The 25,664-nt window shown below is 41.9% G+C and overlaps 1 protein-coding gene across 1 annotated transcript in view; it reads left to right on the top strand.

Annotated features, from left to right (window-relative positions):
- Positions 1–25,664, top strand: part of THSD7A (thrombospondin type 1 domain containing 7A) — a 1,031,465-nt gene that overhangs the window by 747,326 nt on the left and 258,475 nt on the right. Inside the window, exons 9-10 of the mRNA XM_078663785.1 lie at positions 13,367–13,482; positions 17,568–17,700. Coding sequence (XP_078519911.1) covers positions 13,367–13,482; positions 17,568–17,700 — 249 coding nt within the window. The remainder of the gene's footprint in view (positions 1–13,366; positions 13,483–17,567; positions 17,701–25,664) is intronic.

A 25,664-nucleotide genomic window follows, 5' to 3' on the forward strand; every position in this document is an offset into this window, starting at 1 on the left:
CGCTGATTTTAGAAGCACCTTACAATCCCAGTCACACACAACAAAGAGTTGCAAAATCCGTACCTCTCCATGCAAATGAGGCATTACTCCTGGTGTGCACCAGGCAATTCCGGCCACATACAATGAAGAATTGCAAAGTCTGTACCTCCCTGTAAATGAGACAGGACGCCTTTTACGCATTGATACTGGTCGCACCAGGCAAGTCCGGTTACACGCATAGACGTAAGTTCAATGCCACATGAGGTGAAATGAGGCACTACTACAGTTACGCCCTCACCTCCGAGGATCATAATCTGTGAATCGGAAAAAGCACGCAATGAGAATGCAGTTGCTGTGTTGCATGAGAGAGATGTGGCACGCTCGACCGAGCGGGCCACACTGGATCCCGCAACTGGGGAATCTGCTCTCCACCAACATGGCACTTATGGATGTTGGGGTCCACATGATGTAGGGGCCACATGTCTTAGATGAGGGCCACACATCTGGGGCTCCGCACAAGGCAATCCGGTCTCCAGGCACAATTCTTAGTTCCATGCTCACGCCTTCCTACCAGTTGGGATCCAGCAGATGATGTGGGCACTTAAGAGGGCAATGCTCTCCAGATGTCTCAAGTAGATGGGGTGGGCTCCTCACAGGAGGTCTTTGATGTCCCTGAGACCTCGACAAGAGAACAGGGGCAAGACGACAAGCCTTTAGAGAGCACACTTCAGGGTGCCACACAGCAGCAGGTAGTCAGTCCAGGCTAGCCACTATTCTGGAAGGGCAAGCGGTCCCTTTCAGTGGCAGTAGTTCTCCTTGTGCACAACAGATTCCTTTGGCAGTGTGCACCATGCAGTTCCAGCTTCTTCACTCCCATGTCCCCACACGTTGTATCTCTGCCCTGCTGAATTATGGCACCCGTTGTTATACTGTAGTGTGCCTTTGAAGTTGGAGGTGGTTCAGGTTATTTCACCTTGTCTCCCCTAAATTTCAGTCATGTCTGTCATGAGGCCATTGAATGCAAATCTTAATCTTTAGTGGAGCCATGATCTGGCTCTCAGAGACCAACTGTCAAAATCGCTCCCTCCAATCAATCCAGCTAGGCCCTCAAATGACAGAGGTCTGTCGTTCCAGTTGCATGCCCATGTTTTATAGCTGTCACTGTGGAATGCACAGATGGGTTCCCCCAGCCTCCAGTCTGGACTGGAGCCGTGCAAAAAGGCACACAAAGAGTTTTAGAGCAGAGAAATACCCAATTTCTAGAAGTGGCATTTCTAAGCTAGTAATGACAAAACCACCTTCAACACAGGAAAGGGTTTGTCATTACGATTCCAATGATGGGAAAAATTATGAGGCTGCTCTGCTGCAATCCACTATTGCAGCCTAAAATAATTTCAACCATTCCCCCTTGTTAGCATATGTGAAGAACAAACTTCATAGGTAGTAAACATGCATATGGGTATTCTTCAATACCTGTGCAGGGAGCACACTTGTGTACCGGTACAGCCTTTCACCTACCACTCACTTCACCCCTCAGGCCTTACCCTAGGGGTGCTCTAGTTGTAGTGAAAGCTCCTCTCAGGACTGGCCAGTGGTTTATAAAAGCCAGCGTGAGCATAACTACAATTGCGCACACACAGGCGTATAATGGTAGGTGCAAGAGGGGGCACACCAGCCTGCAATGGCTATTGGTGCAAGTGTGCACACACAGGACAGCAATGGCAGACCTGACACATGTTTAAGAACCCCATAGTTGCAAGAGTACACACAGGCCTGCAACGGCAGGCTTGATACATGTTTCAACACCACCTTGGTGCCATGCGCACACACATGCCTACAACGGCAGGCTTGACACATGTTTCAACACCACCATGGTGTCACGCGCACACAAAGGCCTGCAATGGCAGGCTTGAGGCACACTTAAAAAATGTCATTTACAGGGGAGTAACAAAGGACCCGAGCTCTAGGGGCCCCCTCGGCACACAGTAGTCACTGAATTGGTTTGACGCTATTCATACACAGCAATAGTTAAACAAAACAACGTTATTTTAAACCTCAACTTGAAAATATGCAGTAGATTGCATCACCAGTAGACATTGAGAGCAGGGGCAGTGCACGGCACCGCACTGGGACGTTGACGCTCTTGTGCGCTCCAGTCCAATCAAATAAAGCAAATGCTCTGTAGCACGTACCTTTGTAGTCGTCAGCCTCAGGGTGGGCAGAGCTGGTCTGGAATGTTCATGCGCAGTGTAAACTACACGTGAGGCGGGCCGGGGGCACTGAGATGGTGAGTGAGGCCAAAATTAAAATTGCATTCCTAGTTACAAGGCTCTTCCAGGCTACGCTTGCAAAACATCCCCACCAAATTGTCCGCCTGTTGTGTGTGTCCTGTCCTTGCTGCTTCTCTGGTAACTTTGCTGCTCTTCACCCCTGGGAAACCTTCATAAACAGGATTGGATTAGCAAAGTGGACATTCGACTGGTGGGCTGGTGCCTGAATACTACCGGTGCTCCGGTTTCTTGGTGGACAACCACCCACAATATCATACTGGCCGGCCTGCCCCCACTATGGCTACCTGACTAGGCCACTAGGGAATGTGTAGGTGGACTGCAGCACAAATCGCTTTGCTTAGAGGTGGGGAGCTGCAACGAGTGAGAGGCCAGTTTTGTGGCTGTACTATTTTGGAAACAAAGCAAAACCAAAGGGAATTATGGACGGAGTGTTGAACATTGCAAGCACTCACCCCCTGTCAACTGATCTGGGTTTAATCCATCACCATTCTTTAGCTCACTCCGCCACCCCAGTTCAGACATGGCCATATGCAAATCAGTCTGACCCTGTGCCTCATGGGAACAGTCCAGCCCGAACTGCCAAGCCATGTTTTCCCTGGACCGCAAACAAGCATCCTGGGACCGGTTTCTGGCTAATCAGCCGTCGTCAGCCAGGCTAGCTTAAATCCAATGGGTCATTGTCTCCTAGCCCAGACCTCACAAGCAGCGCTATTCCACATTCCTTCCTGCCATTTCACCACACTGTGCCTTGATAGATGGGGGACAGGGGAGGCCAGGCCAGGTGTTTTAGACTTTGGGCCCTAGGACCGCTCGACAGCCTTAAATTTGTCTTTTTCCGTGCCCTTTCCCTGGTTCACATTTATTACTTTGTAGGCGGGGGAGTGCAGGTAGTATTCACAGGCCTTGCTGAGAGGCTTCAATAGAAAAAAGAGAGCAACCCTGCCCTATTCAAAGGTATTTTTCCCCCTGTTGCCTGCCCTCATTATCAAATCCCACTGGGGAACCCCCTTCTTTCTCTACTTGCTGAGAGGCTTGGTCTTGCTCTACCTTTTGGGCCATTCTCACAGTAGCCCTAAGGCGCTAGCCCAGTGCAGAAGCAATATGTTTCAGCTGACCTCTCTTACAAGCCATCACATTCAGGCCATGGAGGGTTTGGAAGTGTGCAGAGGCTCAGAATATTTTAACCTCGAACCGGCTTCCCCAATTCCAATAATTAAGTTACCTGCACATGTTCCATTTTTCAAACCCAACAAAAGTTCTTGCGTAAAACATCTGTGCTTTATCTGACAACAGTTATGACTCATAATAAGTTAGCACAGAGGGTAAATGTGCTTGCTGCGAAACATGTACAATGCTGATCACAGATTTGTATTTTATGTAGATAAGTATGTGGGTTACTAGTTTTGTTATATAGATCCTATTGTTACTTGTAGTTCATAGCTTGCAACCCTTCCACTGTAGCACAGAGAGGAGAGAGAGCTATGAATTAGCATCAAGGTGCAGCATGCAACTGCAAGGCATCAGAATAGAACCGTATTATTTTGTTCTCCTTTTTCTTTGTTCTAAAGTTGTTAAAACAGTTTCTTTGGGTGTAGTAAAGTCTTTTTAGTAGTGAATGTGAATAATATGTTATTATTCACTACTGTTAGTATTAAAAGCAAGCACAGCAAAGCTAATAGAGATCAGCTATGCAAGCTGTGGACTTTGTCAATCTTTTAGTGATATTGCAACACGGCGCTGTGTTGCATGCCTGAAACAGAAAAAAAAGCTCTATGATGAAGCCATTAGTGTCCTTGTCATAGGACATTTTTGCATAATAGCAGGTGGGTGGGGGCAAGCAGTGACCACAAGGATAGGGGAAAGCAACAACAGCAGGAGGGATGAAGAAAGGGATTAATGAATATTTTTTTTTTTAAAGCTCTATGATGCTGCCTGCACTGGCCACGTCCTAGCATTTTGTTGTTATGCCATGTGAGTGAAGAAGGAACATGGACAATGAAACAAGGCCAGGAGGAACAGCACAGAGGGGGTGAAGGGGGTGGGTAGGGCAAGCAACAATCAGGAGGAAGAGAGGGGCAAGGAACTGTACAGACAGCAACTGAAGGCAAGCAGCAGAATGGGCTGGGAGGGGGCAAGCAACTCATGTTCAGCTGATGGTGGCAAGCAATAACACAGAGAGAAAGTGGGGGCAAGCAACAGCAGCAAGGGGGTCAAAATCGCATGGGTAAGGAAGGGTGGAGAGTAGTACAGGAGGAAGACAGCCTTCAAAAACATGCACTATTATAGAGTGCTTCAACAAAATTAAAAAAGTAGCTCGAAATGCACAAGCAGTGGACGGACGCACGTACTTGGTCACGCTTCAGGAGAGGGAGAAATAGACGAAGAGTAATGGAAGTCGGCACATGCTGACCAAAGAGAAGCCGGCAAATCAGAATGACGATGAAGGCAACAAAAGGTAAGCAATTGACAGGCTCTAAGCCCACTGTAGGTCAATGAAATGCCTTGCAAGCGACAGCGCATGCAACGTATCAGGTGAGACCAAAAGAAGGGGGCAGAAACAAGGAGAGCTGCCACTGAAAACTAGAGTGTTTATTCTCTGAAACTCCTCTATGGTAAATCAGCAGGAAGAGGCTTTCAGAGACCCTTCTTTTTGTCAATGTCGGTTCTTTTCCCAAAGATCCTGACATAGCCCCTTTCCCCCTTGGCTTGGTGTTCAATTTGTGATTTATATGGTAATTTTGGTCAAAGGCACAGTTGATTGGGAATAGTTGTCACACTACACTGTACTAAGGTGCTGAGACTGCTATGAGTATTCAGTTTTAACATCTGCAGTATTTCCACTCCTGACTGTACCAGCTTTACAATGCTTGATTTACCCCCACATTTCTCCAACAATGAGATGCCTGATACTAACCAAGCATTGTTTTGTGAAAGGCTGCGCTCCTCAAATGTGGGCCACTTTTAATGGGTTGCCCAGGCCAATTTTTGGGTCTCAATCAGACACTGCTCATATACTTAGCATTCACACAGCCTCCCACATCACCTCATTACTAAAATATTGGCAAGACATCTTTTTTTTCTTTTTTTGGATTAACTGCTCGTGAAATCTGTGCCCCAAGGAATCTTCAAGTGCCTTTCAGGTGCAAAAATGAGTTATTTGTATCCGAAGCAAACTCGACCAGGTGGCATCAAGTCGAATTCCCCTCAGATTGCCTCTCTTCTTCCTGGTCCATTTCTTTCTGAACCTGGGCCTGCTCCCTTTATTCTTTACTTTCACTTTGTTCTCTATTTATAAATCAATTTTTCACCATCCCTGTGTTTTTTTAAACTTCTTTTTCTGTATTTCCCACATTATTTATCTTCCTCCTTTTGTTTTTTCTCACTGGCTCCAGTTTTTGCAGTGCTCTTTTCTTCAGATTTCACTTGTTGCATAAATATTTCCAAATGCTTGCTGCAGATGTATTTCTTTAGATTCAGGTTCATTTACACCCACTGATGTCTCTTCTCACTTGCCAAGAAGGTGTGGTTATGCTTTGTGTGTGCTGGAAACTTCTGTCAGCTGCACACCAGGAGCCTTTATTATAAGTCACATTTGCCCCTATAAATGATTTGCTTGGCCAGCGTGGCTATACTAATGGGATGTTTGGGGTGTACTTGTGGCTTACCAACATCTAAAGTTCTTGTTTCTCGTTGTAGTGTTGTGTGTGCCTCAATTAGCTTTGCACATAGCAAAGGAAATTATTTCCTTGGAGAACGGAAAAAACCTTGAAAGGGATTGCCTGCAAAAGGTGTAATCAGCATGGGCCACTGTGTATTATGTCACAATGGAGGTATCATTTGAATGACAATACCCATAGTTTACTATATAAATTTGTAATGTCTAGTAAATTAAAATTCAAAACCAAATTGAGGGGTAAAACATAAATTGATCGCAACAGATTAAATGTAATTCCCATCATGCACAGACACGCCAACCTACTTTGTTCACCTGGTGGAGCAGGAATAGGCACTAGGAATGATCACTAACAAAGCCAAGAGATCTGGCTTTAACATGCTTGTGTTTGCATGTCTTATCACTTTAAAGACAGAGCTATTGCCAGCTTTTTTTTAAAAGTATTCTATGCCCTCACCAAACTCCCACTGTCCTCCCTCCATTTTCTATCCCCTTTCCTTTCAGCTAAGAAGTTCTTTTTATAATTTGCAAAGGGCCCTAGGACTGAATGCAATAAAACGGATGTATGACGTTACAACGCATACTTTTACAACGCATACCATTACAACGAATTTTTTACAACGCAAAAACTATTACAACGCATGTATTTACAACGCATGTTTTTACAACGCAGGTACCTTTACAACGCATACCATTACAACGTAAGTATTGGTAAGTATATATTATTTTTTTTATTTTAAATTATTTGAAATTAATATAATTTAATGTAATTTAATTAAATTAATTTAATTTAAATGTAATTTAAATAATTTAATTTAAATTTAATTTTATTTTATTTTTACCCTGTACCCCTGTACCCCAAAAACCCAAAACTGACCCTGAACCCTAAAAATACCCTTTTACCCAAAAACCCAAAACTGACCCTGAACCCTAAAAATACCCCTGTACCCCAAAAACCCATTTAAATAAATTTAATTTAAATAATTTAATTTAAATTTAATTTAATTTTATTTTTACCCTGTACCCCTGTACCCCAAAAACCCAAAACTGACCCTGAACCCTAAAAATACCCTTTTACCCAAAAACCCAAAACTGACCCTGAACCCTAAAAATACCCCTTTACCCAAAAACCCAAAACTGACCCTGAACCCTAAAAATACCCCTTTACCCAAAAACTGAAAACTGACCCTGAACCCTAAAAATACCCCTTTACCCAAAAACTGAAAATTGACCCTGAACCCTAAAAATACCCCTTTACCCAAAAGCTGAAAACTGACCCTGAACCCTAAAAATACCCTTTTACCCAAAAACTGAAACTGACCCTGAACCCTAAAAATACCCCTTTACCCAAAAACTGAAAACTGACCCTGAACCCTAAAAATACCCTTTTACCCAAAAACTGAAAACTGACCCTGAACCCTAAAAATACCCCTTTACCCAAAAACTGAAAACTAACCCTGAACCCTAAAAATACCCCTTAAAAAAACCAAACATATAACATTTTAAATATAATTATATACTTACCAATACTTACGTTCTAATGGTATGCGTTGTAAAGGTACCTGCGTTGTAAAAATATGCGTTGTAAATACATGCGTTGTAATAGTTTTTGCTTTGTAAAAGTTTCGTTGTAATGGTAATGCATTGTAAAAGTTGCGTTGTAAAGGTTGTTTCACGAATAAAACCTGATGATCCTCAGATAAAGTTATAAAGTCCTCCAACTTACATAAGAAATCAGTAGCCTGGAATATGCATGTGTCATCCTTGGGGTTTACCGATGGTACAAACCTAACATTTAAATACACAAAAGCCCCAAATGAGAATGTTCCACCAATGAGCTTTGCAAATTGTAAATGACAAGGTTAACTGTGGATGGAACTTACTCGCTATGGTCACTGGTTACCGTCAGAACAGCCAGGAAGTTATTATAGCTAAACCTGCCTATTCCCTGAAGTTGTAGATTCTTGTTCATGACCTGAAACCCACAAAGAAGACATAGGCCTAGAATAGAAAACTCCAGAAGACAATGCCATGGCATTTGTCGACAGATTGCTGTCTGAAGGTCACCACTGATTCCTTCCCCTATCCTTGGTGTGTGAGGTCTCAGGTGACCACGTTGGTGTGATATCTGTATCACACGACATTCCATAGCTCAGGCTGTCAATAACAGCAGAGACTGATCTTCCATCTGACAATGAGGTCTGATGAAGAGGACCACATAATACAGTGTGAGCAGCATCCCTTATTCGAATCAGCTGTGAGGACAGAGTTCAGTCTAAGCAACAATCTGGAGTGGCACCCTGTACCATGCAACTTTGCAAGTTCCCTCTATACTTGGGATGATTGTGTTACTGGCCCACATTCATATTTGGCTGCCAGTAGCGGGTTACACACCATGCTGTACAATACTCACACGAGGTACACTTACAGGCACACTGTGCATGTATCTCCAAATATTTCACACCATGACAAGGGTGAACAGTGGCCTCAGAGCAATGCTGAATTTGTAAAAAAAATAAGTGCAAGGGACCTCGTCAAGAGGTAACTGCAGCTTCCAACACCTATTGCCTGTCTGGTGCTGCAAATGCCAGTACCAACATACCTACTAACCATCACACTCTTACAAGTGTGACAATTCAGAATATTCCATGCCCCAGTGCTATAAGAATGGCTTGGGCGACAAGGATTACTCCTTTTTGGTGTTCCTTGAATGAATAAACAACTGTTGTTGTCCGCATCTCTAAATTCGATATACAGTGCCACCATGTTTCACTTTAAAAAGATTGCGCCTTTATGATGAAATTAAAGGGGCATTATGTGGCTAGACGGGTTTGATGTTGGTTACCAGTTACTTTTAAATATTTGTGCCTTCATGGACAAACAAAAGACAAATTAGTTTGACTAAATAGGTTTACTTTTTTATGCTGCTGCCTGCTATATTTATTATTGTTTTACTAGTCACTTTGAAATATTTTCACCTTTATGCACAAACCAAAAGGGCATTGGTTGACTAAACTTGTGTGATTTTTTAATGCTGCTGCCTGCTGTACTTGTTATTACTTTACCAGTCATTTTGAAAAATGTGTGCCTTCAAATAGGGAATTTTTGCCTAAACCTGTTTGAATTTTGGTGCTGTACTTGTTATTGCTTAGCAGTTGCTTTGATATATTTGTGCCTATATGCACAAACCAAAGGGGGAATTAAGACTAACCTGGCTTCATTTTTTAATACTGCTGGACTTGTTTTTATCATGCACTATAAAAGTATTTTCACCTTGATGCAAGAAGAAAGGGGAATTGTTTTACAAAACATGCTTGATTTATTTGTATATTGCTGGCCTGGAGATTGTTTTATTATGCCCTTTGAAAGTATTTACGCTTTTTCCTTTGCTTTACCAACTACAATTTGTATAGATTCTGTAATTAGGTAGTTGCTGATATGGGTTGTTTTAATTCTATATGCTGTGCTATTTATACTGTTGATTACACTTGTCTGTAATATGTAGGCCTTAACCCGTTTGCTGCTTCGAACGTTCAGCGCCAGTGCTGAACGTTCGAAGAAACGGGTGCGGCCCCGTCGGCCGTTGGATGTGCGCAGCACAAGGGAGGTAGCTCGCGCGACGTCCAACGGCCGACGGCAGCAGCGAACGGGTTAAATCTGTAATTAGCATTGTTTACAACAGAAATTATAAATTAAAACTGAAAAACATCTGCATCAATGTTCTGAAACATCCAAGCAGTTTTCATCCTCAGCCTCTTGCTTGCCTGTTTTTGTCCTGCTTACTCATAAAGACATGATGGAGGAATTGAAATTGCTTCCACAGTTCACGTTATTATCATGCACAACACTTGACAGTCACAAGTGTGTGGTATGCAGACAATTCATGTTTATTTCTCTTGGAGTTGGCAGGATACTGTTTTACAGCTTGTGTACTCATGTATATTGTCAGTCGAGTCTGTGAAATTGCAGGTTTAGGTTAGACTTTCAAAGTTTCAAGTTTGCCCATCAATATAAATTCTAATTCAGACCCTTCATGGTTGTTCTTTGTTCTTTAGCGATAGGTGGTTCCTGACACAATAGGATTGTTCCTTGGCATTGCTCTGAGTGCTGTCTTAGTTAAATCATCTGCTCTTGGAAATGTTACAAATGGCGTAGTTTATATGTTAAGAGTGTTTCCCTCTTTCTTGTTAGAACTTTGATCAAGACAATATAGAAGCATGTCATTAAATGTTGGAGGTTTCAAATCAAAATATCAGATTTTTGGGCTGTGGGGAAAAGTGGTAGGTGGTGGGCCAGCCTGCCGGGGGGGCCCTTTATGTACTTAGCAGGGGGGCCCCCTCAAGTTTTGTTACGCCACTGGCCAGTACGCACACTCAGGCCTTCAAAAGCAGGCCTTTAACATGTTTAGAAACATCAGGTAAGCACTCCTTCCTAATGTGTGTAGAAGGGGCATGTGCACTATCACACTCAATTTACAGTGGGAAGGTGCCCAGAGCCATAAGACCTTAAACAGAGAAGCAGCAATACCCTGGTGGTGACCCATGGTAAGAGCCGACCTCCTAGGTAGGGACAACCCACATGGGGGTTCTTCATTACCTGAGCATGGAACATCCATGTGTACCTGCCCTGCCTTTCACCTACTACCTGCTCCACCCCTCGGGACTTCCCCTAGGGGGTGCGCTAATGGCAGAGAGAAATGCCAACCAAAGCAAAAGTGCCACTGCGCCCCCACAAGCCTGCAATGGCAGGCCTGATACATGTTTGACAAGCTATTTTGGTGGGCAGGACACTCAGTACTGCTTCCCACTACTAGCCAGTGCCAATACCCACACCCACACCAGGTATGTGGTGTACCTTTTTACAGGGCCCTCCGAGGTACAGCGACCAAACCAATCACATAAGCACCCCTTGCTGGCACTTGTAGAAAGGCCGCACAAGCTTTCCCACTGCAGTACAGCGGGAAAGTGCTGAGAGCCCTAAGGACATACAAAGAGAGTCCGCAAAAACCAGGAGGAAAAAGCAAAACGTTTAGGGAAATCCCCTAAGAAGGACCATGTCCAACAGTGGAGATCCCTGGTACTACAGCAAGTGTGTCTCCTTCTCTGGTAGAAGCATTTGATTCTAGGGCATCTCCAAAATCCTTTCCTCGGGGTGGAAAAGCGCATATGCAATGGCACTCAAATACTGAGAATCTGGCATACTAAAAAAAGTACTATTTATTAAGTGAGTAATAGCTAATATATACTATTTATCTGGCTTGTAATTGCTGTGTTTGACACTCAGTTATCGTTTGCTCTGAAATAGTCTGAAATGGCTTGTTGCTGTATTTTAATTCAATCACACAGATATGCCTACAGGTTGCTTTTGTCATTCTAGAAGCATGTAAAATTAGTTCTCTTAATATTATTTTAGGTTCTTTGATTCACATTAATATACATGCCCATGAACATGGAAACAGCAGGCTTGTATTACTCTCACTTTAATAAAATGGATTACTGCTGCTGGGTAAAAATCAATACTGTTGGTCTTTATCTAACTCCCAAGTAACAGACTTCTCTTAATATCACGTTAGTTTAATGTGACCTTGGCTGGGGTTTAAAGGCAGAAATCAATCGCCTGATTAAACCCGCAGTCACTAAAGGCAATCACAGGCAACAAGGAAGGGTACATTTTAATTGAACAATTGACTTTCATAGCAGCTTTGAATTAGTTTGAATTGACACTGTGGCTAGGCGGTAGAATACTGTTTCTTTTCAACATTTAAATGTATTGCTGCCTATTCGATTCCCATGCAGTTAGGGAAGTGTCAACATCGTGTTAGTAGCTGTAAATTTAAATCTATACTCAGAACAGGAACAAAGTCATGTTTGTAAAGACATTAATATAATTCTCACTATCTTCGTCTGTATATTTGGTATGAAGCTGGATAATGATTGATAAAGAATGTTTTGGTCTTTTGTGCCTAAATGCATATATTTTCCATGCAGCAAATCTTACTTACACTAAATTGAGAAGGGATGGTCTTTCCTGCCCTCTATGTTCTGTGTGACACGTAAGTTGCGGAGCCATATTGCCAGTTGTCATAGACATTATTGATTGTATGTTGAATGGTGATACAGATTTTTCCAAACTAATAGGGTCACAAATCACACCGCTGTAAGTTGGCACCTCGAAAATACAGCAAATCGGCGCCAATTCCAAAACACTGTAACAGGGGCAAGGCAGCTTGACTGTGCAAGTTACCTGAAATGGACCGAACATTGAACCGCACATCGGAGTTTCTTCGAGTTTGAAACATTTATAGTACATTGGACTATGGCATGCATGTCTCGCCTATTTAGCTACTCTCTCCTGCAGTACCAAAAAAAGGTACTCATAATCAGAGAATAGGTTGTGAGTTATTTAATACTATTGATGCTACTTTATTGAAGGTGCCCTCATCCGTTATCACGTTGGTGTTACAAAGTGAGACAACTGTTTTATGATGTCAGAAATAAACAGATGGCTTACATATTCTAACAGTCAGGCTCAGTTAGGAGTCAAAAAAGTGCTGCATTGCTTTTCCTAGTCCATATGACAATATATTCAACTGTAATCTACTTGTTAGCCACAATCTACTTGTCAAAGTTGCATCATTTTCATAGTAGCAGACAGGCACTTACCACAAGAAATGGAGAGAAAGGAAACCTACCCTTTGTCAACATTTTTGTAGGTACAAAAGGTGCTAGACATGTTGATCAATGGACGGGATGAGATCCCAAGCTTGTCAGTTTACCTCTCTAATGGTGTGTATGTGTTAGATGGAGTAGCTATTTGGATGTTTTTGGGACATAGATTAGTATAGATATTAGAAAGGTAATGTATATGGTAAAATAAGTTAAGCCAGATTGCCTGCATTTAACAACATTTCAAATTGATATGTTAGTAATGGATGGATTGTAGCACCTACATGCGTCATATGTTAAATCTTGCAAGGCACATTATTGTGCTAAGTACCAAAACAAAGTTGTACAAGAGTTATCATGAAATACTGGTAGGTCTGACTCCGCCATTTTTAGTTTGTTTGAATGCTGTGAAAATATATTAAGATCTTTAATCTCTAATATTTGATAGTAAACTACCATGAAAACCAAATGTACTGTGTACAGATAATTTTAACATCTGCTAACAAAACTCACCTAAGAGCAACCGTGTTAAACAAAGGCAGCATGCTTGTCATGCAAGAAGGATTCCCCATCTGCTTTTTTGTTTCTTGTGTAATAATGTTAATACTAATAAATCACCAATACAATGTTTTTATTCGTCCAGTCTTTTAATAGATATTGTGTGACTATGCTTTGCATTTTGTTTGCATTTCAAAGAATACATTTGCCTTGAAGCATTCGATAATTCTGCATTGAGTGATGTTTTTATTGTTTAATAGGTGTCCTGAAACTCTTCGGCCAGATACAGTCAGGCCTTGTCTGCTTCCCTGCAGGAAAGATTGCATTGTGACACCCTACAGTGACTGGTCCCTGTGCCCCACCTCATGTCAACAAGGTAGGATATTTTCTCCTTTTCTTTTATGGTAATTCTCTCGTAACTTTCCATTGACTATTATTAAGTATTTCATTTACCAATGAAATAATTCACACATGTTTTCTTTTTTTCATTTACTTACATTGATTTACAAATCAACCAACACACCGAAGGGTCAAGGCACGCTAGTCCTGCATTCGTCAATATGAAGTGATGATGGCAATTATGAACTGTACAGTGGTGCAGATAACCAGATAACCAGATATGTGATCCCTCTAGACCTCTATAAAGGAAAATAATTTTCCAAGCAAAATTCTCAAAAATGGTTCAGCACTCACCTGTCCAAGTAAATATGTGTATGACGCATTATTTTAGTCCATATTGTACAAATACGAAAAGTCTGACAATTTCATTTCAGACAACAAATGTAGGAGTTATTCCTTCTTCTTAAAATCGTTTTATTCTTTAGTTTTTTTGTAAAGTCACAGCATGACATCCGGTTCCGCAAAAAGGCTCTTTTCACAGAACCGGATGGCATGCTGTGACTCATTGGAGCTACTATACTCCATACATTACACACTCTATTCTCCTGTTATATGGCACAACATGAAGAACATGCAAGAAGATCTCTCACCAGTTGAGCCCTGAAGAAGTCCCAGGTGGACGAAACACTTTGGCTACCAATTTCACACATTGATTTTAAAGAAAAACTAAAGAATAAAGAATGAAATGATTTTAAGAAGAAGAAATGACGCCTACAAAGAAATAATACCATACATAGATAGTTGTCAACAGTGAACCCTCCCTTCTCTTTGTCGATCATATAGGTTGGAACCCTTCAGTGGAAATTAATAATATTCGGATGGTTCATATCCATCTTCGATCTCTATTTATTAATTTATTTGTTGTGTTTTCTATAGAATTTAATTCCAATCATTTTTATTTTTTAACTACATTTTTGTTGATAAATTTTAAAAAGTGTTATACTTCACCACCAAACATTATGAAGTTTGTGACAAACTGTGAATGTTTTATTAACTACAAACAACGTTAGTCAGAATTAGGCAGAAAAAGCAACATTAATTTACTTATTTATTCATATATTTTGCTTCAAGTAGGCTGGTGCTGCCTAAGGGGCACATTCTGTGCATACAAATAGACCACAGCATTGGAGCAAAACCTCCTCAATGCTGTTTTTCATGGGATATCTTTGAGGAAGACTCCCCATACTATGTTAAAAATGCTCTACCCTTCCTTATATAATACACAGATGGTGCTCTTCTAAATCCCCTACCCTCTTGAGGAGTTTAAGGGGTTTCATCCTCAAAGCAAATAATGTATTCTTTGCACCCCTTAATATTCTGATTAGTCAACATGCAACAGCCTGAAACAATCTATGCCTAAAACACATCAGAGGGAAGAATTGCAGCCTATCATTATGATGGTTGAGAAAATATCCTTCCTATATTGAATGCTTTTGATAGACAAGGGATTCCTATTTTGCTGAGGTATGCACCCAGGCAAGGCTTGAACCACCACTCTTGTCAGGGCAAGCTAGATACACATTGAAAAGATATCCTGTGCTCACCCTCTGGTAGCTTGGTACAGAGCAGCCAGGATTATCTAAAGACGCAATCTGCATAGTATTTGTGTAACACACACAGTAACACAATGACTGCACTACATTAAGACTCCACGGTTCAGAAAAATAGAGAACATTTATCTGGGAAAAATAAGACCAAAACAACTAAAATCCAATCAGTAGAAGTCGAGATATGAATGTGTAAAAATTAAGGACCAGATATATGACCGTTTGTTTACAGTCACAAACAGGAAATTGGTCCGTTTGCGACCCCCAAATAGGTCTGTACAATGTAGAAACCCTATTTTGCGAGTCGGTAACCTATTACTGACTTGCATAATAGGGTTTGCGACTGACTATTAGGAAAGGGGGTGCCAAGTGCGTCCCTTCCTAATAGTGAGTCACACTTCTATGTACAATTGTTTTGCAACCAGAATTGCGGACGCAAAACACTTGCAGTTTACCACCTACTTCAAGTAGGTGGTAAGCCACTTGCAAGGGGTTCCCAGGGGACATCTTTCCCTTTGTGACTCACAGCGGAAACGGCCTACTCTTAAAAAATTCAACAGAAACGTTTCATTTTTCCTTTTTAAATGCATCCCATTTTCCTTTTAGGAAAACAGGATGCATTGAAAAAAACCTGCGTCATTTGAAAAGCGATCAAAGACATGGTGGTCTGCTGACCTCAGCAGGCCACCATCACTGTGAGGGCTGCTCATTCCCAATGGGGTCGCAAATTGCGACCAGCCTCATGAATATTAATGAGGCAGGTAGTTTGTGACCTCATTGGGAATAGCAAACAGTGTCTGGGACACTGTTGTACATTCCATTTTGCGAGTTGCAAATTGGGAGTTGCAAAACAACACAATTTGCGACTCTCAACATGAAAGAGTTGTACATCTGGCCCTTAATGCAAAAACAGTGCTTAGAAGTCACAAGCGGTCTAAACTTTGCTTGAGGTCACAAGCGACCAAGTAAATCCAAAGTTCAGGCCAACTGCGATGGAGGGCAGGCCGGCTAAAGGACCCAGGCAGGGTCTGCTGGAAAAGTACAGTGGATGGAGCAAACTGTCACTGTTGACAGTCTGTTCCGTTGTTCCGATTCACACAGTTCTGTCTTCCTAAAGTCCAGTATTGTTCTGAAGAGGTGTAGCACATTTATGCCTGTCACTAGTGTGTGGGTTAAGGTGACTCCTGGATAGTCTCACACCATTGACAAAACAGTTCTCAGGGGTAACCCTACCCACTTTTTCAGTGGTTCCTCTGTGCCCTACTGCAAACAATCCCACAGTGGCCCTCCATACCTAAATCCAACATAGGAGAACTGGTCATCCCCTGAGCAGAGCAACCCCTCTTCTGTGATCACTCAACATGAGATCTAGGGGTAGTTCCTCTCCCACTGTGATTGGGGCCTGGCTGACTAGGAGGAACAAAGGATGGGGCAGGCCCAGAGGTTAACTACAACTGCCTGTGACAGGGTCAGCCCCATTGAATTTAAATAAGTTCCTGAGTACTGCCCTGATGGTCATCCTGTCAGAGGAACAGAACCCCACAACAAACAAAAGGCTAATTATCTCAGCTCTGAGAGCAAGTTCACAGCTTATCAAAGGGCTATTCAGCTCAATAGTGATAGTTGACAGCTCATTCAAATGGGCTTCTAGATGCTTTAGGCAGGTAAAAGTGCATTTTAAAAGCACCTCTTGCATAATATTCAGTACAAATTCGACTTTACCAATTAATTGGGTTTGTAATAAATATTTTAAAAAGTTCAATATTAACTTTTTAGGTGCTTCCTAAGCGAAGATAACAATATTTACTTTTAATATTATATCCCAATGCTTTCCAATAAAACAGCTAAACCTGCTACAGGGAAATCAGCTTTTGGGGACTTGAGTGACTAATTAATAGTTAAAATGCGGGGTTAGCACTGTCAAAAAGGGTTATTTTGACAGGTTGAACTAGTAGGTTTAAAACTCCACAAGAGAGCTACATTAGAAGGCCTGTAGTCATGTTTGACATTGTCACTTCAGTGCTGCAGTCCGTTAATGACATTTATCTTACTGGTATACACTTTGTACCATATACCAGTGACTTACAGGTAAGTTAAATATGCCAATAGGAGTATAGCCAATTTCAACATGTTTTGTGGGTCAGAGCACATGCACTGGAGCCTGGTTGCCAGAGATCTAGTCTAGTGTACAGTTAAAACAGAGCTGCAGCATCAGTCCAGAAAATGGGGTGGGGGGTTGGGGGAGGGGGAGGGGTGATCATACATGAAGAGACATTTTCGGAGAAAAAACAATCAGAGACATGGTGGTCTGCTGACGCAAGAAGGCCACCATTCCTGTAATGGCATCCAGCCCGTAATTATAATTCACACTCTAGTAATTTCTTATTTCAATGCCTTACTTTTTTTCTAATCACCCCCTTTACAACCTCCTTTGACCAGCGCCTGAGAAAACAATATTCATTAAATTTCAAAAACATTGCAACCAATTAAAACAATACTCTTACGTTCTCTACAGGTGTTGCCTTGGTGAAGAAACAATCACGCAATCGTGTCATCATACAGCTCCCTTCGTATGGGGGGCGTGACTGCCCCGACACACTGTATGAGGAGAAGGAATGTGAAACTGTCCCCATCTGCAACAACTACAGGTAACATCACTTTGGAGAGAGTAAACCGAGCTAGCAAGTGTGTTTGTCAGTGACACTCCCTGGGTGCACAGAGCATCCCAGGCTCTCACCTCATGTGATGTTAGGAAAGGATTAAGAGTTAAAATATTCCGAAAACTGCACAATTTGTGGCTGGGCTGTTGACAGAGCTGCCTTCTGGTGGCAAAGTTCACAGACTGTGAATATCAATTGTAATGTGACAGATGTGACTTCCGCAGGTAGAAATATAAAATGCATGGCGCCGGTTCAATTCTGCTGGAAACATTTCTCAGAAGCCTGCTTGTTATATCTCACATATGTTTTAATTACCCCTGTTGAGATTTGCGAGTGTTCTTCGCCAGGTAGCTCCAGCTGACTGCAATCTGATTTTAGATGTGATCGTTTCTCCTTTTTAATTGCCAATCAATAGCATCTCCCATCACAGAAATGACACCTATTTTGCATGAATAGAAACATTACTGTGCAAAGACGATTCAAGGGCACATTTTGCTAGGATGGTTATTCACTGAAAACCTTGGATGCTGATAAACTATTTCTGTGCCAGAGTGAGGATATTGGGAGAGCTCTTCCAGCGCCCACGCACAACAATAAAATGGAAGAATGAGATAAGGATAACTGTTTGCCTCAAACAGAGCATCACTGCGCCAGGAAATTGGTTTTATAACAGGATAACAATGTGCGCCTAATTTATGCCTGAAATATGAGAAAATAACCGGTAGCGCCGGAACAGTAAAAAAAGACAAGAAATGTAGTTTTTTATTAAATAGATGAAATATAATCTTTTTTTGTCCAAATAAATCGAACATCTCAGTAGATTTGCAATTTTGGAAGTAATACACCACTGGGCTCAAATATCTCTGGCCATAAAATGTATAAACATTATCATGAGGTATTGCAGAAAAGAAGAAGTAGCCCATTTTTCCAATTTATTGCGTGCTCTCAACCTATTCCGAGCTTGTGGTGGACACCACTGCGAAACTCATGGGTGATGCAGGAAAACTATAGATTTTTAAACTTATATAAAATTCCAAATTCAGCAAGAAGTCATGTGTGTAGATCCCTCAAGGTTTTCTCAAAGAAACTAAGGGGCATATTTACAAGATCCTATCGCTACCACAATATCACTTTTTATGACGTTATGGTGGCGATGGAGCCTTCGCCTTATTCACAAGGCAGCGTTAAGCCACTTAACAGGGCTTAACTCTGCCTTGAAAATAAGGCCACCTTTCCCGATATTCTTAGTGTTAAAGTGATGGTGTTCCACCTTAACATCCATTGATTTTGGTGCTGCCCCATATTTCCAGGGGCAGCGTAAATATGGGGCATTACAACTCTTAGATTCAGTACCAATTGCTAAAGGTTTAGCCATGTACTTAAAAACTTGTCTGAAAATCCGAGCCACCCTGGAATCAAATGGATATTTTACGGATCAACTAGATTGTAATTGACTGATATGCCTATTTCTGCATTTTTAGCTGTTGAATTAGAGTATGTATGTAAAGCTTTATTGTACGTGTGTTCAAACACTTTATTTAATACTTTGTAATATTTGATGCAAATGAAATTGTACATACTGATTGTTGCTTTTATGATTTTATACCCTTCTGCACATAAACGATCAATAAAAAAATTGAGTCATGCGACTTCAATGTGTGCTGCATTAAGTAGCACACATAGACATTTCAAAATGCCATTTCAGATTATTTATATGCAGGAAGGAACACCGTCCTGCACATAAATAGTCTTCCCCTACAAAGCAGTCGCAAGGGTGTCTACGTTGAAGCTAGGCAGCTTAAATTAGCGCCATTGCAAGGAGAACTCAGGGCTGCACATTATCCCTGTAAATACGGTGCAGCCCTGCAATTTGGAAGTGGTAGAGCACGGCGTTAAGCCAAGGTGGCTATGCCCCTGACTGTTGAAATAAAGAAATGATCAAACTTTATTTGACAACAAGTGCCATAAAAGTTAAGTACAATACAAGAAAAAAGCATAAAACAAATTATCTTATGAGTAAAAATACTTCTACCATCATATCTTATTTAATACCATACTCATGTAAAAATAAAATAAACATTCGATTTATAAAAAGCTTTCTATTCAATATGCAAAAGATTTATCTAAAATTGCAGTACATAGTAAGGCTGTGGAGATTCTAACCATCAAGATAACATATGCAACGTGTTCTTCTGTGCTAGCTGACAAATCTTACAAGATGTGGTAAGCACAGCTATACAGCCATTAAGTATTGTGCAAAGTGCAATATTTAGATGTTACATCTTTATCAAATTCTATAAGCAATGGAACAGTTATAATTCACTTGGTCTAAAATGTCGAGGTGCAGACTACTTTTAAAAAAAACACTGTGAAATGACAGAAATGTTGCCATTTACAGTAAAACTAAATAATCATACTGTATAATTTTTCAATAATTACATTTAAAAAATGATGGATTCTCTCCTACTAGAAACCCCGGCGACTCGGCAGCTAGTTTATGCTTGAATTAACATGTTTTGTCGCCTCATATTCCACATCCTCCCCAAGAAATTTTCAACGGAACATGCACAAAGAGGTCTAGGATCAGACCTTTGAATTCTTATTGCGTTCCAGCAAAATCAAATCTTTGTGAGCGGCCATCTAATCTCCTGCAGTTTCGGAAATCTCTTAAAACCATACTCTTTCCCTGAGCCCCCTTCATTCCCCACCTTCCTCCCTTGAGTGCACGAGGTTCAGCGCTGGGATACCCGCTGGGTGACTACGCGCTCTACAAAACCTAAACATAAACATAAACATAAACATCTGGTGAGGTGATAGCTTCACTCAATTGTAAAATTGAGAGATTAGAGATTGATTCTCCAGATATTTTAGGTTTACATTTCAGGACTAATAAAAATCCTAGTGGGGAAATGTATAATATGTGTCTAGTTACTTTCGTTGGCACTAGGCCCAGCCACACAAATGGTGTAGCATTTTTATAGGTATTAGTGGGGTGACACTGGGTGGTAGGATCTTGTGGATTCCTGTGGATTCCAGAAGTTTCCATTACAGAAATGTAACTACAATGAGTTTTTTCATGCAAAGTTTGAGGTATGCAGGGCATTCTGTTTAAGAAAACCTCATGGGATCCAAGCAAAGCCCACTTCCCTGGAATCTCTTAGATTTCTAGTTCTCAGAAATGTCTGTGGGTCATACCTTTGCATGGGTAGAACCACAGCATGTCCAAAATACAGCACCTACAGCTATTGCTCATCTATCAATGTACAATTTTAAGGGCTTTTGTGTTGTGGTCTCTTGGCTCACACACACAAGTGTGGTACCATTGTTATCAGGGGACATGTGGGGAGTTGGGGTTGTGACACATTTGTGGATTCCCACAGATTCTGGAAGTTCTCCTCACAGAAATGTGAGAAAAATGGGTGTTTTTAGTCAAAGTTTGGGGTTTACAGAGCATTGTGTGTAGGAAAATGTTGTGGGATCCATGTGAAGCACGCCACCCTTGAGTCCCCTGGGTATCTAGTTTTCAGAACTCCTGGGTCTGGTGGGTTTTCCCAGGTGGAAGCCTACCCAAACCCAAAACATGAGCCATTCACTATTGCAAGTGGGACGGTATTGGGGGTTAGCCACATTCTCCTGGCCCATAGGTAAAAACAACATCCAAACTGATCAAATGCCCTCTTGCTCAATTGGGATGTTTTTTAATCCTCCCGGGAGCAGAAACACTGTTGAGGCTTTAAGGCTGAGGGTGGGGTCTGATTTTAGCATGGGGTAACGCAACCTATTATGTAACCTCCTGTCTGCTCCAGGGGGCCCAAAAGACTGGTATATTCCCTTCTGGGATAGGAGTGTGCCCAATGCCAAAGTGCAACACCCACCCCACTTTCTTGTGCCCCAAAAACAAAGTCCCTGGTGTCTGGTGGGTTTTCTACCCCCTGGGAGGTAGATTTGGTGCATTCACCCCAATTGTGACAAACCTCCTATCTGCCCCAGGAGGTTAGAAAGACACTGTATATTTTTTTAAATACAATTTCCCTGTTGTCAATTGGGCTTTAATCATCACCCCATCCACCCCTGGGGGTGGGGGGTCAGAAAGACTGTTGATGCATTTTTCTAGGAATGGGGGCATGGCCATGCCCATGGTGGGCAGCCCCCACCCCTTCCTTCTATTTTTATAGCTTCCCTGGTTCAATTGGGCTTTAATCATCACCCCATCCACCCCTGGGGGTGGGGGGTCAGAAAGACTGTTGATGCATTTTTCTAGGAATGGGGGCATGGCCATGCCCATGGTGGGCAGCCCCCACCCCTTCCTTCTATTTTTATAGCTTCCCTGGTTCAATTGGGCTTTAATCATCACCCCATCCACCCCTGGGGGTGGGGGGTCAGAAAGACTGTTGATGCATTTTTCTAGGAATGGGGGCATGGCCATGCCCATGGTGGGCAGCCCCACCCCTTCATTCTATTTTTATAGCTTCCCTGGTGTCTAGTGTGTTTTCTGCCCCCGTGGGGCAGATTGGGGTAATCACCTCCATCGCCGCCAAGGGGAGGCAGAAAGACTGAATTGTCCAGGGTTCATAGGGAGAGTACAAGCCTTTGACTAAGGGGCCATTTTCCCATGTCCCTGGTGTTCTGGTGGGTGGATCCAACACTTAAGAGGTTAAAGACCCCCCCAAACCTGTCACAACAATACACTAAAGCAACCCTCTGCTTAACCATGCTAAGATGGTGGTTGTTTATTAGAGTTCAGTAAGAGTCCAAGAACGTGCATTACAGTGATTCGTTCATGGTGATAAAATGTGGTATGTTAGATGTCAAGTCTCCTCAAGTCATTTACCTGTAAGATGATGTACTCAGTGCGTAAACAAAATGGTATATGGAGATAAAGGGTAGATCCCTTATTATTATTATAGATTATTTATTATTATTATTATTAATATTATCCCCTCATAAGTCTCCATTTTTCATTTACTTACCTCTTGGTTCTCCCCATCAATCCCTTTTTAGGTTTTACCTACCAGACAGCACAAGTTCTCTTGTTGCAAAAGACCTGTTGTAAACTTACAGTGGGCTTTCAGGCAGCCCTTTTCGTATTATGGGCTGACTTTATTATCACTCTCTTATCCATGCTTCTTATTTAGTGGCTTGCCTTCATGTTCTTCAATCAATCAATCAGGATTTATAAAGTATGGCTAATCACCCGATGCGGTATCCAGGCGCCTGCAGGTCCCGGAGGCTTATCCGAAAAGCCAGGTCTTGAGGGCCATTTGTACTTCCGGAAGTGGCGTGATAGTCCGGTGTTGCTTGGTGGGGAGGGACGTGGGGGGGGGGTGTTCCAGGTTTTTGCTGTGAAGTGTGAGTTATGGGGTTCTTGTATTTGTCCCTTCCCTGAAGCATTGCCACATTACTATTCTTTTGATTGCCCGTCTTTTCTGATTCAACTGCTCACCTTTTGGGAACTACTCTGTTTTGGTAATGCTCCATGAGGGTGCAAGTGTTTTTCAGCTCTTTCCCTTGTGTGCATCTCCCTTGACCAATACCAGCCCCTCACCCTGTATATCTCTCTCCCTTGTGTTCTGCTTGGTCTCCATCCAAACTCCCCAGCCAATGCTCTTTGTTGTTCTCTCCATCATGTACAGCTCCCCCACCCCAGTGTTGCTCTCTCGCCCATGTCCTGCTTTTTGCCTTGCTTCCACCTGCTTATCCCTTGCACCCTGACACCGTCTTTTTTTGGTTTAATTTTGTAATTTTGCGCTTAAAGAACATATATTTATATTTACCAATACAATTGGTGTCTCCAAGCTTGGATCAGTAAATACAATAAAGGAAAATGGTGCCATCTTCATTCGTAGGCACACGCATTTGTGGTGACACATTTATGTGACTACAGTGACGTGACTGGCACGAGTGGTTGCATTTTGGTTCATTTGTGTCCAATAGTGTGCAACATTGCAATGGCAAACTGCATTGGTAAAGCCAGTGGGTCCAACTGTTGAGGCCTATTGGTTTTGCCAATGCTCATTATCTTTCTCCTGACGCAACCATTATCTGTTTGTTATTGTTTACTCTCTGCGCTGTGCTCATCTCCACTTGTTTAATTTCTGTCTTTTTCCGTACCCATTACTCATGTCAGTTTCTTTATAACCATTCTATATAACCATTCCCCATCTACTCCCCATGTCTGTCTCGTCTCCTGTTCCTTGTCTCGATACCTTTCCTTATCCACTCACTGTGTGGGGATCCCTTTCACTTTTCCACACACTACCTCCATTTGGGTCCCCTGCCCCTTCCTACTCACTGCTAACACTCCATCTTTGGCTTAAAATTCTACCACTTCTCCCCATTATCTCTATGTCCCTTTCCCCACATGTTGCTCCATCCTTCTCCACTTTATTTATCATTACATGGTGGATTGTGCAGTGGAGAAACAAGGATGCAGCTTAACATTAATGATGATTTTGTCATATTACTATTATACTCGCTGATTGTAACTTATTTAAAGATGCTGGTGTAATGAAAACACAAGGGTGTAAGAGTAACAGCGATACACCTTACCACAAATCATATGATTGTTTTTCCTTAAAATCTGACCCCAAGTGGGGTTCCAGCTTCACCATGAATTGCTTCACGCTTTGATTGATCTTCTCCTTCGGGTTGAAATTGATAATTATAGCTGCTCTAAAAATTCAATATTGGCTATGACTCCTCTGACATTCCCTGTGATACTGTTGAAATGGATCTTACACCATTGTGTCCTTGTACTTTTCCTTAGTCATTTTTATTTCAGCCACAGATCATACCACCTCATACAAGATCAGCTTTTGTTATTAAGAATATTTATTTTGTTCACGGTTTATAAAATGTAGCTACTTTGACTTTGTGTTTAAATTGGCAGTTACACCCAGACAGATACAGTGTTTCCTAAACTTTGCACACCACTATTGTGAAGTCATGCAAGTTTGCTGGATAAATTCCCTGGAGTTGATAATTACAGGAGCCACTAAATTCGCTGAAGGAGGTTAGTGTGTCTTACAATAAGCACTTATTGCACACAGTCTGCAACACACAGTGGGATTCGATTAAGTGTCTTGAATGTTATGTAATATGTGAGAAGCCATCCAAAGCTTAGCCAAAAAGAGGGTTATGTGGGACCAGCCTAGTTGCAGTGCAGCACCGCCAATAAAGCCACCTTAAAGTGTAACTGTCCAGACAATAGTTGTGAGTTCACAAAATGTATTTCAATAACTGTAATACATGTATTTCAGATACAGAACACATTGTATGGCTATCATCAAGTCACAGGAAAGCACATTACACACTACTCTACATAACACAAATGCCAATGTTGTATATCAAGTACAAAGTAAACCGTGCTTTCACTGTGAAAAGGGGAATATGAAATGGGGTCATTGGACAACCAACATACACTTCATAAAACTGTGGACCCCAGGCTAGCCATGCCATATGCTGCTGGAGAGGTTTTAGTGCTCACAGTCTCTAATGTTCACAAAATTCGAAACAGACCTCAGTGGCGTAGCTGGGGGTCCGGGGGCGGTTCACCCCGGGCGGCACTTTTTTGGGCACGGTGGTGAGCGCAAGGTAAGTTTTCTCTTTTTAAATTGTACTCTCCCTCACCATCTGTCGCCCCCCCACCCCCCACTCTTACCTGCACCAGTCACCACTGGGCAGCAAACTCAAGGATCACCTGAAACAGGAAAGGCACGTAAATATGCAATAGAAATACAGAATCCATTGTCTTTAAATGGCCACTGTTCGCAAATATTTATGACACAAACACTTTTCACCAAAATGGAGGATCATAAAACCTTCTTGCTAAAACGTGATACTTTGTATTGTTTTAAATTACGTAAAGGTGTTTCTCAAAACTAGGTATTTGTGATCATCAGATTACAGTAATAAACCAATAAACACTGCAGCGACAACTGTATCATGGGTCC

The sequence above is a fragment of the Lissotriton helveticus genome, chromosome 10, assembly GCF_964261635.1.
Source record: "Lissotriton helveticus chromosome 10, aLisHel1.1, whole genome shotgun sequence".
In the NCBI taxonomy this organism is placed as follows: domain Eukaryota; kingdom Metazoa; phylum Chordata; class Amphibia; order Caudata; family Salamandridae; genus Lissotriton; species Lissotriton helveticus.